The sequence below is a fragment of the Pollachius pollachius genome (assembly GCF_949987615.1).
Source record: "Pollachius pollachius genome assembly, chromosome: 8".
NCBI classification, from domain to species: Eukaryota; Metazoa; Chordata; class Actinopteri; order Gadiformes; family Gadidae; genus Pollachius; species Pollachius pollachius.
The window spans coordinates 26,302,981-26,317,983 of NC_136941.1; the positions used below are offsets into that span (position 1 = coordinate 26,302,981).

The window sequence follows — 15,003 nt, forward strand, 5'->3', positions numbered from 1 at the left end:
AAATCACAAATGCAGGGGCGTGAAGAAAGATTTTTATTAGGAAAATCTGAAAAGAGAGGCAAAGTAGTTCCACTCGTCTGTATCCAGGGAGCAACCCTGCAGGGGCGGAGTCAGCTCTGGGGGCTCTCAGGGGTAATGGGGGCGGGTGATCAGGGGTAATGGGGCTGGGTGATCAGGGGTAATGGGGGTGGGTGATCAGGGGTAATGGGGGTGGGCGATCAGGGGTAGTTGCAGCACTTGCAGGAGTCATAGTAGATGAGTCCAGGCTGGCACCGCTGTACGTAGGTGATGCCGTTGAAACACTGCAGGTAGGTGGTCTTGTCTGCGGCGTTTTCGTACAGGCCGTCGGGGCGTCCGGCGCAGAAGGACGCGATGGGGTCCTTGGTGGTGGTGGGCCGCGGGGGCGAGGTGGGCTTAGGGGGGAAGCCTGAGGCCGGGGGGAGGTACTTCATCAGTGTTTCCATTTCACTGGGCTTCATACTGATGTGCTATTCACCGTGTTATTGCATTACAGTTTGAATCCTTACATTATTTCAACTACAACATCATTTTGTGTTTCCATTAATACAAGAGCTATTCATAGTTTCTTCAGTTTATAAAGTTGACTTGAAATAGGGGAAACCCATTAAACCCTTTCATCCTTAACATTACTCATTGGTTTTATCAGTACTTCCACCAGTCTGGAATAAAAAGTCATACTAATATAGGACTAGTTTTTCCCTGTTACTACTGGTGGGCTGGTGTGTTCCCAGGCTGCTCACCCATGGAGTTCCTCAGGCTGGTGACCAGAGGGAAGGCTCCTTCCGAGCAGAAGGCCCCGCTGAAGTCGTCCAGGTCCAGGGTCCACACATGGGCTCCTCCCAGGTTTTTGCTGTTCATCCACTGGACCTGAGGGGGGGGGGGGGGGGGGGGGGGGGGGGGTCAGGTGTGATCAAAGCTCAACTTATGAGCAGAATAAGTTGTCAATCTGACAATCTCAGAGTTATAGCTATCGTATTTGTGTTTCTCTATTATTACAGTGGGGGGTAAAACAGATGGATGAGTAAACTCTTGGACGGGCACTTTCTATTCTTGAGAAACGTTTTAGTCCAGATATTGTTTAATGGAGTAAAGTGCTGCAGTAGAAACGTAATGCGGGTATAAATATGGGATCTAAGCCCGTGTGGAACGAACTGGACGTCAGAGCTATCTTAAGGGCAGGCCTTGTCACTTCAATAGACAAGAGATGGAGCAACATCAATTATTGACCAATGGCGTTGAAGCTAGGTCACCTTGGCAGCGAAGCTCTGCACGTTGTCGTAACCGACCCAGACAACACCGTTGGTGGCGTAGGGTACCTCCTGCTCAGGGATCCAGTGGACAGAGGCTCCACTGATGAAGGAACAGACCTGGGAACACGCGCAAACACAGGTCCAACACTCGCTCAAGATGGATACTGACCTGCACCATAACAGGGTCCACTGAAGGTTGTGAATAGTCATTGACGTAAAATCGATGTTACTATCGATAGTTGAAGTACCCATGAGTCATCATGACCTTTCATTTTATCAACCGCCTACATGGACAATGGGCGAGGTAAGTATCGCGCAAGGCTAAATATTAAGCTTTGCGCTACGTAGTAAAAGGTACCATTGATGCCAAGTACAGTACAACCCTAACACTCGCTAACCCCTTTCAGTTGTTCTTGTTAGCAAACAGAAAAATAACTGGTTGGTGTATCAACCCTTACCTGCTTCATAATTATATGATTATAATTAAACATTCACTGGCAGTAGCTTCGGCTAAAAGCCTCTAGGAAGTGCCTGAACAGTAAATATTGGTTACGACGGTAGGAGCGTACCTCATAGTAGGACCAGAAGCCAGCGGTGCGTGTGTAGGGGCCCGCTTCTCCGGCCCCGGTGCTTAGGGCCCCAAGGCTACTGTCGGAGCCCCGCAGGCTGTAGGTGCGGCCGTAGGTGGAGAAGCCGATGAGCAGTTTGTCCGCAGGAGCTCCCAGAGACAGCCAATAGGAGATGGAGGAGTTCTGACAACCGCAAGAGAAACGTGGATTAGCTTCCAACCCACCACTGGTTTACGATCCAGCAAAATCTCACACTTATTATGCTAAAGAAACATTCTAATCTTTGGTCATATACATGATATACATACACACAGACACACACGTGTGTGCGTGTAGTAGGCATGTTCTTACAATGTTGTGGTGAAGGTGGGAGCCAGAATCGATGCTGCTTTTAAACAGCGGGCTGTTGTGTGACGTGCGGGCCTCCCAGTGGCCATGGTAGTCGTACGTCATCACGTTGATGAAGTCTAGGTGACTGGTGAGCAGATAAGCTCCAATAACCATTTTGACCCATGGATATAGCATAACAGGTTGACGGTGCTGCCGTCCAAGAGCCTTGCTTCTATGTTTAATTATTGCTCTTTTATTTCCTATAAAAGTGACTCTGATTCCATTTCTTATTTGAACCCTTGAATTTGACTCACGCGGCGATTTTGGGCACATCATAGGCCCTGTTGATGACGGGCAGAAAAGCAGCAACGTTTGCTGACAGGAGAAGCTGGGTTTTCCTGGTATCTTTGGCCTCTTGCACGAAGGCCTCGTCCAGCTCCTGTTGCACAAAGTTACAAACATGTTCAGATTAGATCTCTTCAGGGCATTTTAGCAGACAATTTCGTCAAAAACGACTCATAGACACATTGGTCTGCATGGTTGGTGCCAACCATGCAAGGCTGGTCAGGAGCAGCCAGGGGGAAGCGTCTCGCCCAGGGACACCTCGACCCTCAGCTAGGAGGAGCCGGGGGATGGAACTAGCAACCTTCGGGTTACAAGTTCACCTGCTCTACTTCCTGAGACGCTCCAAACCCGTGAGATGAAACCGATTCCAGGTGCAGCAGCACTACTCGCGTCTGTGAGAGGATGTAGTTTTCGTACCGCAACGAGTTCGGAGAAGCGGTCCTTGTCGGACCCCATGCTGCCACTCTGCCCGGGGAACTCCCAGTCCAGGTTCAGGCCGTCAAAGTTGTTTTTGCGGAGGAAGCTGATAGCGGACGTTATGAAGACTGTGCGGCTCTCCGGCTTGGAAACCATGCCAATGAATCTGGAGACAGTCAGGATATATTTTTCATATATTAAGATATATAAACGAGATGCTTTCTAACGGCACAACTGTCTAAAATGGTATTTAGATGACATCTAAAATGTAAACCATCAAAACTTACGGACTGATGCCATTGGTTGAACCTCCGACAGACAGCAAGGTTTTGAGTAGTGGGTTACTGAAGAGGAAGAACAGAGACATCAGAAACGTCCTCTTAAACCAGAACACAGCGGGCCATTAACGAGGCCTGGGTCACCTTTAGACCCAAAAGAATTGGACCCCAATTAGAAACGTTGCCTACAAATCGAAATAACCTGGAAGGGCCACTTTTCATTTGTGAAACATTATTATTGCTGATTTATTTCAGTTGGATCAATCCAAATAAGAAACATTGAAGCTAGATGCTTTGTATTCTGATACAAGGTTGGGTAAAATGATGAATGATTGAAGAGACATTGGATGGATTGGATGGATGAATGGCTGGATGAATGGATGGATGAATGGATGGATGATTAGATTACGGGATGGATGGATGGATGGATGGATGGATGAATAGATTAATAGATTAATAGATGAATGAATGAATGGATGGTTGGATGGATGGATGATCGGCTGGATGGATGAATGGATGCATAATTGTATAGATGAACGAATGAATGAACGAATGAATGAATGGATGATTGCATGAATGACTGAAGGAATGGATGGATGGATGATTGTATGGATGAATGGATGAATGAATGGATGCGTGGATGAGTTGATGGGGAGATGGACGGCACTGCAGAGCTGGAGGGACGTACATGCCCTTGAGGTTGCTGAGCATCTTGAACTGATCCTCATCGTTCCACTCGGTGGGGATGAGCTGGTTGAAGCTGTTGATAGTGGCCAGGCCGTACACCACGTGGGTGCAGAGGAAGGGGTCGATGTGATCAGCGTTGAATTTACCGGAGTCGGGCCTGTACTGTGCCCAGTTGGTCATGTGACACACCAGCTTGGTAGACGTGGCTGAGGACGGGGGAGTAATAATCAGACTGATACACATAATACTGATAATTATGCTCATAATAATGTCAATAATATTTGTACAAATAAAACCAATAATAACGTCACATTTAGCTGCATGTGCATTTTATGAAGAAAACGTGTGTGGTTGCATGAGCTCACTCGCCCTTTGCCCAATATTCCATGAGCAGGCTAACATGTTAATGCTAGCAAGGCTAATGAGTGAGCACGCAAAGTTCCAAGTCCCTGGTTGACTTTGGAGCGGACTTGTGATTGATTGAATAATGGGGCTGATTGTTTTTGTTTGATTGGAGTTGTAGCGCCCCCTATCGCCAGAGAGGTACTTTACTTTTTGGATACCTGCTTATGGTTTCTTTACTTCTATACTACACCTGCAACAGTGATCAATTGGAATTGATACTGTGACGTTAAGCTATCGATAAAAAACGTGGTTCTAGGAATAGTTCTAGGACCCCGGGGTTCTCTAAAGTGGATTGTGAGTGATTGAATAATGGAAGTTATTTGCATAATCGTATTTGCGCATAACCCTGCAATTTCTTTCCGGATCATAAAATAAAAAAAATACCCTTATGTCAGGAATTATCAAAGGAGCATCTCAAGCAAATATTGGGTCATTTGGGTTTACAAGTTTGTTTTCACAATGTTTTCCAAAAACATTTAAGACGGACCTTATGGGTCCTTAAAGATTCAGCACCTCCAATAAGTTCCAGATACCAAGTTTGAGAACCTTTTGGAAAACGGGGCGCGGCCGCTTAGGTTTGACCGCGAGTTGCAGCGCCCCCTGTGGTCAGAGCGGTGCAAAACCTCCTTACTTCCGAGTCTACATATGCCTATTTCATTTAACAACTCCAAGGTGCTCAGGATTGGAGTGGTTGATTTTCACATTTTTGCCCCATTCACTTTCCATATTAAATATTATAAAATTTTGTTGAAAAAAAGTATACACAATTTAAAGACTTGTAGGAATAGTGCACTGCACTGATATATGCTTAATGATTTGCCATTTGTATGGTTTTTATTGGTTTTTCACGATAATCATCATCGTCATCTTCATCATAACGTAGTCTGAATCACTGACAATAATAATGAACACTTTTCACTTATGCATAATCTTGCAATTAAATGAAACTACTTCCACCATGATCGTTAAACATGCAACATTAAAACGTTACTGCGGCATGCTCTGAAGGCACAGAGAGCGGGGGGCGCTTACCGGTGTGCAGCGCGAGGAGAACTCCCAACACTACAGACATGGAGCAGAAACACCGTTAGACCCCCGTTACATCTAGAGCTCATTAAAAAATATAGATCCTTTCAAAGAAGTTCTTTGAAATTGTTTTCTTGAAGAATCTTCAGCTTATCACATTCTAAATGAATCGGTAATGAATGGTGAATAGTGAGTGGAGGCGCTACCTGTGGGGAGACTAAGTCTGGCCATGGCTCTTCCAGATGTCAATCTCTGTACAAAGAAACATACAAACATTAAGTGCCTGCTCGCCTTAAACGTTAGGATGGACTTTATTTAGGAAAGATCTCTGTTTGTGGGGGGGACCACAAACACGGAACATTGGACCTCACTAATATCATCCTCACATATCAAGTTATCTGCTGTAACATACACACAGCCATGAGACTTACTCACTGAAGACACAACGTGCTACAGGGATGCTACACGGATAGAATCTGGGAAACTAAGTCCACTAGCAAGCCAAGGTATTTGTATGAAGGAATCTGTACACTTCATTTCCCAAATTCCCACAATTCCCACACATGCAGCGGTTTAGACCACTGAGCAGTGGTCTAAACATAAACACATAAACACATCCTGGAATTAGAATGTGTGATTCAGCTTCTATTAAATATATATTTTCAATGATTGATTGATAGATTTTATTTGACATTTTTTAATATAAAATATGAAACATCACTCAGTGATGAGACAATGAAGCCCAAAGGCTTACATCATGACATCATTTATTTATTAAGAATTGTTATCAGGGGACAGCATCATGTTTTTCAGAAGCTGGTCCACCTGGGACCCATCGCTAACCACTTAATAATAAGCAAGTTGCAACGTAGCATTAACTGACACAATATGACAAACAAGTACAACAGGAAGACATACGTTACCTTTCTGTCAAAGCTGCCCAAGGGATTGATGTGAGCTGTACAGATGCTTACTGATTTATACCTTCATCCTTATTAGTGATTAATGACCCGGTGACAAAGGTCAGCTGATATGTTGTCTGGGTTATCACAGGATTTAACCTGGGTTATCACAGGATTTAACCCCACACACACACACACACACACACACACACACACACACACACACACACACACACACACACATACACACACACACACACACACACACACACACACACACACACACACACTCAGAGACATACACACGCACACACTCAGAGACACACACACACACACACACACACACACACACACACAACACACACACACACACACACAACACACACACACACACACACACACACACTCAGAGACATACACACACACGCGTGCGCACACACACACACACACACACACACACACACACCCCGCAACCACACACACAATTTTAAACACAGTATTTAGCATTTGGTAGTTCGTAAATGTGTTCATTTCATTGAACTAGTTATTGTTTCCTGTTTCCTGGTATTGTTTCCTTTTATTTATTAGTCTTATCGTACTTACGTAAGCTATCGGGAGAAGCCATGCGAAATGGGAGTTTAATGATCTTGATTCCAAGGAACCAAAAGCCTTTTTTTAAACAGTCGACCATATTGAGTGACCATGGCACAACTCTACCTTACTTTACAGCTACATGCAGTGTGTGTCATGGATCAGATGGCAGGGCCTTGTGTTTGATGGCCCTGCAAGAGTCCCTCCAACCAGGTACATGCATGCTGAGTGGCCGTCCAAACTAATGGATTAGTAAGCTAAAGCATTGTCCTACTATAGCCTTAAGCATCTTACTTACCTTGGAACATTGTACATTGTACATACATTGTGTATGTTAATACTGAATGGCTAATCTTTGACTTTGCATGTGTGTGGAGGCAGTTTGAATCTGACTTTAATTTGATCTTGTGGACTTTGTTCATGTATTATTATTAGAACTGGTATTATAATAATGATCATTAGTTTTCCTGTGAGCTCCTCTTTAGGAATCACACACAGATATCTAAAATGCACACACATTTCATCATTTCTATCCCAAAGTGTTTATTGAATCATATTTACAAATGTTTCTAACTGCATCAGCAAAACACGCATGTTTAGCATTTGACACTGGAAAATAACATTCAGTTTCCTAATCACTAGCAGAAAGGACTGGTGAGATGACGGCTTGAGTCCAATGGGATCGGTAACAGGGAAGACATTTTGTGACAACTTCATAGACCAGACCTACATCACAAAGCTGTTGTACAGACTACAGGAATACAAAAAGCACACAATTCTTGAATGGCTTCAAGTAAAAAAAAAACTCTGTTATTTCAAACTTACCCAGTTTACATCAATGTTTGTTTATTTTTTAATGAAGAATCATGAGCACACGTGTTTTTCGTTTCTTCTTAAATTATCTATCTAGAAGGCGTGGTCCAGAGGTACATGTAGATGTGTTTCTATGTATCTAATGTGATCTACTGTGTGTGTGTGTGTGTGTATACAGAAAGCCAAAACCTTCCTTGCCATTATTAAAAGAACTATATTGTAAAATTAAGTTATCGATGATTCACAAAAGGAAGGCATTACAAAAGTCCTCTTCTGACTCAACTCTTCAGAATACGAAAATAAAATCATTTTTTTAGGAATTTGCAAACGAGAACCATTTAAATGCAGAAACAATTAAGATATGATCGATTCTTCCATTCCTGTTAGGGATGGGAGTGTGGCTGTTGTGTAATATAGCACATATCTAAATCCAATCACATTTGAAATCTCAAATCTTTGCTTTGAATGAGTATGGGCAGAGGTGACAGAAGGTAATAGCTGAAATATTAGTCATTCACACATTACTGTCACATTGGTAAACTGGTACAACAAACAATAATCATGTACTAATGTAATAATAATCATAAATAAATACAAATTGTCCTTTTAAGAACCACCAAGAAGCAGCAATCCACTTTTCTACAAGGAATATTGGACAGGTTTATCATGGATCCTATTGCGCTGGTTTTTAATGATTCTGGTGTGATGTTTTTACTGTAGTGTTGACACTTTTATAGACAATCTACATGAGTGGTCAATGCAATCTGAAATTAGATAAGTACTACAAAACAAAGATCATTAATCATTTATTTCATTATCATCCTATTCCAGACCAACCTTGGGAGTCATTTTGCCTTGACTCTGAACTGAACTGGGGTTATGTATTAGCTGTGTATTATGTGACACAGTAAATGACATGACGACACTGCACAGTGTCCAATGAGAACGATAACACTGTTGCTGGGACCATGACGACTACTTAAGATCAATATCCATCCCCTTTATGGCCCCCAGAAACCCAAAACGCTGAACCAGTGTCTAGACAGAAGTGTCTGCATTATCTTACACAACGACACAGGCACAACCAAGTTGAGAGTTCAGAGAACAATGGAGCCAAATTAAGGTAAAATATGTTTTTGACATTCATCCAGTTGAGTCATTCCTTTAAACACACGTTTGATATACTTACAGCAGAGATGAACAGAACACAATGATCAAAATATATACACTGAATAAGAAATATACATTACAGACGTTATTGGTTCTAACAATCAAAGGTCAGAGTGGGCGCCCCTCATGTCCGTGTGGGCTGATGTCCCATGGGGGGACTGTTCCCCCAGACCCAAGTCCTGATCCAAGTTTAGGCTGCAACCACTGAGCAAGTGACTCTTTGTTAAAAGGGTTCACCTCTTGGTAGTAAATTCAAAATGTTAACTGGTAACTTTTACTTTCTGACAATTCCTTTAAACAGGGTCGACGTCAGAGTCAAACCTTTACTTCCATGGAGCAGGAAGGAGTAGAAAACCCAAATGTCAATGATAAGGAGAAAGGCATTTCACTGCGCCCATAAGGCTGTACTCATGAGGTCTTAGCCTGGGGCCAAACCAGGCGTAGCTCATGAAGGTGATTACATAATGAGTGGGATTAGCCCCACTTGTGCCCACCCCTATTCTTACACCGCTGTGAAAAAGGTTGTTGTGTGTGAAATCCCTCAGTCTTACTCAGTACCCCAATCCCCACCTAATACCTCTAGGCTCGGCCACACACACATTCCTACAAATCAAATCAAAAAGCTCTTGGGTTTCCTTCTAAAGAACACTAATACCTAAAGGAGTCCCACCCGATCCTCTGCTGGGGGTCGGGGGGCCTCATCCCTGGCCGACGCCAGCGATACCCGATCCTCGTGAAAAGAAACAACAACATCAAATATTTCTGCGATAGTATTAGGCTGTTGATTGGCCTGATTGGCTGCGGCAGGTCACACCAGGGAGAGGAGAGAGCCAATCAGAGAGAGGAGCGCTGCGCCTGAGAAGAGGCAGAGAACCCCCGACGGCCGCGCTGTGGCGCCGCTGTTCTGGACCATCATCCCCGTGCCTGCAGGACAGGAGCAGAGGAACAGTGCTAGACCTTCATCTGGACACAGCGGCGGCCCCTCGTCTTCATCAGGGGGTGGAGGCCCTGGCTGTGTGAGCCCCCTTAACTCACCTTAATCTGAGGATCGAGGCCCTGGCTGTGTGAGCCCCCTTAACTCACCTTAATCTGAGGATCGAGGCCCTGGCTGTGTGAGCCCCCTTAACTCACCTTAATCTGAGGATCGAGGCCCTGGCTGTGTGAGCCCCCTTAACTCACCTTAATCTGAGGATCGAGGCCCTGGCTGTGTGAGCCCCCTTAACTCACCTTAATCTGAGGATCGAGGCACTGGCTGTGTGAGCCCCCTTAACTCACCTTAATCTGAGGATCGAGGCCCTGGCTGTGTGAGCCCCCTTAACTCACCTTAATCTGAGGATCGAGGCCCTGGCTGTGTGAGCCCCCTTAACTCACCTTAATCTGAGGATCGAGGCCCTGGCTGTGTGAGCCCCCTTAACTCACCTTAATCAGAGTATTAAGTCTGTGTGTGTGTGTGTGTGTGTGTGCGTGCGCCAGTTTATCGCATTATTTTTTTGAGTATTAAGTGGGATTAAGGCGTGTCTCTGGGTGCGTATGAGCCACTTAATCTTAATCTTAGTATTTAATGGGATTAAGGAATGTCTTTGGGTGCGTATGAGGCACTTTATCCTAATCAGAGTATTAAGTGGATTAGGGTGTGTCTCTGGGCGTGTGTGAGCCCTTATCTTAATCCTAGTATTAAGTGGATTAAGGCGTGTGTGAGCCTTTATCTTAATCCTAGTATTAAGTGGATTAAGGCGTGTGTGAGCCCTTATCTCAATCCTAGTATTAAGTGGATTAAGGCGTGTGTGAGCCCTTATCTTAATCCTAGTATTAAGTGGAGTAAGGCGTGTCTGAGCCCATTATCTTAATCCTAGTATTAAGTGGATTAGGCGTGTCTCTGGGCGTGTGTGAGCCCTTACTTTAATCAGAGTATTAAGTGGATTAAGACGTGTCTGATTCCCTTATCTTAACCCTAGTATTAAGTGGATTAAGGCGTGCGTGAGCCCTTATCTTAACCCTAGTATTAAGTGGATTAAGGCGTGCGTGAGCCCTTATCTTAACCCTAGTATTAAGTGGATTAAGGCATGCGTGAGCCCTTATCTTAATCCTAGTATTAAGTGGATTAAGGCGTGCGTGAGCCCTTATCTTAATCCTAGTATTAAGTGGATTAAGGCGTGCGTGAGCCCTTATCTTAATCCTAGTATTAAATGGATTAAGGCGTGCGTGAGCCCTTATCTTAACCCTAGCATTAAGTGGATTAAGGCGTATGTGAGCCCTTTTCTTAACCCTAGCATTAAGTGGATGAAGGCGTGTCTCTGGGCGTGTGTGAGCCCTTATCTTAACCCTAGCATTAAGTGGATGAAGGCGTGTCTCTGGGCGTGTGTGAGCCCTTATCTTAACCCTTGCATTAAGTGGACGAAGGCGTGTCTCTGGGCGTGCGTGAGCCCTTATCTTAACCCTAGCATTAATTGGAAGAAGGCGTGTCTCTGGGCGTGCGTGAGCCCTTATCTTAACCCTAGCATTAAGTGGATGAAGGCGTGTCTCTGGGCGTGCGTGAGCCCTTTTCTTAACCCTAGCATTAAGTGGATGAAGGCGTGTCTCTGGGCGTGCGTGAGCCCTTATCTTAACCCTTGCATTAAGTGGATGAAGGCGTGTCTCTGGGCGTGCGTGAGCCCTTATCTTAACCCTAGCATTAAGTGGATGAAGGCGTGTCTCCGGGCGTGCGTGAGCCCTTATCTTAACCCTAGCATTAAGTGGATGAAGGCGTGTCTCCGGGCGTGCGTGAGCCCTTATCTTAACCCTAGCATTAAGTGGATGAAGGCGTGTCTCCGGGCGTGCGTGAGCCCTTATCTTAACCCTAGCATTAAGTGGATGAAGGCGTGTCTCCGGGCGTGCGTGAGCCCTTATCTTAACCCTAGCATTAAGTGGATGAAGGCGTGTCTCCGGGCGTGCGTGAGCCCTTATCTTAACCCTAGCATTAAGTGGATGAAGGCGTGTCTCCGGGCGTGCGTGAGCCCTTATCTTAACCCTAGCATTAAGTGGATGAAGGCGTGTCTCTGGGGCCCCACCTGAGTCCCGGGAGACGATGGTTTCGTGGGCTGCTCCGTCCCCGCCCTCTCCCCAGGACCGGAGCTCCAGCACCAGGTAGCCGTCGTCGCTGGGCAGGGGCAGCTTCACCCAGGTCTGGCCCTGGTCCAGCACCTTGAGGGACGCCTGGCCCTCGTGCTTGTACAGAACCTGATGGCCCATCCACACACGTTACCCCAGGGGCCCAACGCGCGGGGACGCCGCCGTGTTCCAAATACATTTACAGCCTTAAGTGAAGTGCGTTCTTTCTTGACTTGGAAAATACAATGGTACCAATTTATCTCATTTCATTGCAATATAGGTTCTATATTTGCATTGAACAGACATGTACGCTAACACACACACACACAGACACACACACAGACACACACACACACACACACACACACTCAGACACACACACACACACACACACACACACACACACACACACACACACACACTCACTCAGACTCAAAGCCCACCTTGTATCCCAGCACGGCGGACTCGTTGTGCAGTGCCTTGACCGGGTCCCAGCGGACGGTGACCCAGGACCCGTCCGTCCTCCAGGACACGTTTCCGGGGGGGCGGTTAGGAGCTGCCCGCAAACAACATCAGGAGGTTACAGAACAACCACGGAGAAATAAACACTCCCAAGCCAGAAGAGAGCGCACAAACATATACGTATGATTGAGAAGGTCACGGTGACGACGGAGGTCAAATTCAATAAGGACGGCTTGTGATTAAAATAGCTTTCTTAATTGCCCTATTGCATTGCATCGCTTTATGTACTACATTTCTGTTTTGGCTGCCTGACCTACTGTTCATATTTATTGTTTTGTATTTCCGATCCTATTTGTGTTGTAATGAGGGTGTCACTGAATAAATAAAGGTGAAAAAGAAAATACATTCTACCAGAAAATCACGCTTTGTAGCTTTCAACCGGTGATCCGTCACGGGGTAACGTCATGTAGCGGACAAGGACGTCCGGCGGGAACATTGGATAGCTGCCTGTCAAACCTCCCACTATTGTTCTCCTCAGCTCTAAGAATAGGGCGACGAGGAGGAACACCACGCCGGCAGCGAGCGGGGTGTCCGGTGACCGCCCCCTACGAAAGGGACCCAGCGGTGGCTGTTGTGGGCCGTATCCGGGGGGGGGCCCGGGCCGGGTAAGGCGACACGGGGCCTCGGATGGGGGGGGGTCGTGATCACACCTTGGGACTAAGGCGTGTCTAACGGGGTCTCCATGACGGCAGGGCCCTGTGGTGGGCGAGGGGGGGGGGGGGACCTGTGTGTTTGGGCGCGCCGCGCGGGTCCACCTACGTGGTCTCCTGGTGGTGACGGTGGTCCGGGGCGATGGGGGGCCGCAGCCCGCGCTGTTGTAGGCCAGGACGGCCACGTGGTAGCGCGTGCTGGGCCGGAGGCCTCCCACGCACGCCGCCGTGCCCGGCCCCGCTGTCCGGATGCGGTCAGCCGCCGCCTCTCGCTCGTTCTGCCGCCAGTACCGGATCTGGAGGGAGGGGAGGGCAAACCGGTTGGAGGCAGCCCCGCGCGGGCTCTGGATGAAGTCTTCAGTTTTGTCCCAATTCCACCAACGCGTCCGCTGACCTCTCCGAGGTCAGCGGACGCGTTGGTGGAATTGGGACAAAACTGAAGACTTCATCCAGAGCGAGAGTAAGCATTGTGCTTTCTTTGAATCTACGAATCATGTTGAATTAAGATCAAACCAATTGATCACACCGATGCAAGGACAGAGATTAGAGAACTATATTAGACAAATCAAAGCCAACCGCAGGCACTCCACCCGACACACACTAGCCTAGCAGACGGGGAGGTGGAGCCCCCAAGGCAGGGGTTCATAGAGACCTCATAGCCCCTCAGGACGCCCTCTGGGCTGGGCTGCCGGACAGACGCCCAGGACACCTGGATCTCATAGGCGGACAGCGCTGTGGCGTTCAGGCGCGCCGGGGCCCCTGTGGGCTCTGCACAGGAAGGACACGGGCCGGCCGGTTAGAGATGGGAAACATTGGGCACTCAATGATATTTACATCCTACTTCACGCTCAACGTTCATTCACCAGCCTGAGGATGAGAGCCGTCGAAGTATACAGTCGAGGTCACAGAAACAAAGACGATTCAGGGTCAGATATTTAGTACAAAGGTGTTTTTAAATGAGTAGTATATCTATATGATACATTCTATAATTTCCCCAATTGAAGATTGGAGAAATTAGTGTAAAATAAGTGTCTATTTGCATCATGGCATGACTGGCCTCTCGTGGCCCAACAACACACTGCAGATGAAGACAAATAGGTCCACATTGGGGTGGTGATCTTTGTATCGATTTACAATTGATTCTTTATATCTGTCTTATTTCTAATTGGGGTCAAATTCTGGCCTCTCAAGCTCCAAGCCTTCACACACGCTGAGCCAATGCATATCTGGTTCTTTGTTTTCAGAATAGGAGGCGAAGGACTCTCAGGAGACCGACCCTGTCCTAAAAGTGACCCAAAACACATTTGCACCCAGCAAATGGTCAATGATAAATGGACTGCATTCATACGGCGCTTTTCTAACCAGTGGCCACTCAAAGCATGTCACAATACTGCCTCACCTTCACCCAACTCATGCACACATTCACACACCGGCGGCGGAGTAAAGCAGGCAAGGCGACAGCCAGCCATGTACTGAGGAGGAGCAAGCACACCGGCAGCTCCTACCTTCCTCCGCCGAGTGCACCACGGCGATCTGGCTGAAGGGGCCCTCCCCTCTGGCGTTGAAGGCCTTCATCTTCACCTCGAAGGGGGAGTAGGGAGAGAGGCTGACGTTGGTGTGGACGTAGCGGGAGGACTCTACGTGAGCGATGGGCACCACCGTCCAGCTCTCCGTGCCCTTGGCCCTGAAGGCCAGGGTGTAGCCGAAGCCGTCTCCGTTCTGGTACTCTCTGGCCATGGACTGGGGGGTGGGGGGGGGGCAGAGACAGAGGATCAGCGGACCTGAGGAGACCTGATCACATGTGGTCGGAGGAAGGGCGAGACCCGGTGTCAGCGTGTTCTCTCTCACCGTCCACGTGATGATGAGCTCGTGCCGGTCGCCACCCCCTCCTCCTAGTCCGCTGGGGGCCACTGAGGGTGCTGTGGGCCAGGAGAACGGCG

The 15,003-nt window shown here is 47.1% G+C and overlaps 2 protein-coding genes across 2 annotated transcripts in view; both read right to left on the reverse strand.

Moving 5' to 3' along the window:
- Positions 1-218: 218 nt before the first annotated feature.
- On the reverse strand, positions 219-4,161 carry chia.1 (chitinase, acidic.1; the record flags this gene model as incomplete). Its single annotated transcript, XM_079742568.1, has 9 exons — positions 219-427; positions 762-888; positions 1,272-1,388; positions 1,841-2,023; positions 2,192-2,315; positions 2,485-2,609; positions 2,933-3,098; positions 3,220-3,276; positions 3,899-4,161. The coding sequence occupies 9 exons, from the start codon at positions 4,159-4,161 to the stop codon at positions 219-221; spliced, it is 1,371 nt and encodes a 456-aa protein (XP_079598694.1).
- A 3,320-nt stretch (positions 4,162-7,481) lies between these two features.
- cntn2 (contactin 2) overlaps positions 7,482-15,003 on the reverse strand; it is a gene marked incomplete at its 5' end in the record, with an annotated part of 23,767 nt that continues 16,245 nt past the window's right edge. The window contains 7 exons of the mRNA XM_079741195.1: positions 7,482-9,728; positions 11,852-12,020; positions 12,335-12,447; positions 13,173-13,359; positions 13,716-13,831; positions 14,569-14,803; positions 14,912-14,982. Of these exons, the coding sequence (XP_079597321.1) occupies positions 9,613-9,728; positions 11,852-12,020; positions 12,335-12,447; positions 13,173-13,359; positions 13,716-13,831; positions 14,569-14,803; positions 14,912-14,982 (1,007 nt within the window). The 3' untranslated portion in view covers positions 7,482-9,612. The remainder of the gene's footprint in view (positions 9,729-11,851; positions 12,021-12,334; positions 12,448-13,172; positions 13,360-13,715; positions 13,832-14,568; positions 14,804-14,911; positions 14,983-15,003) is intronic.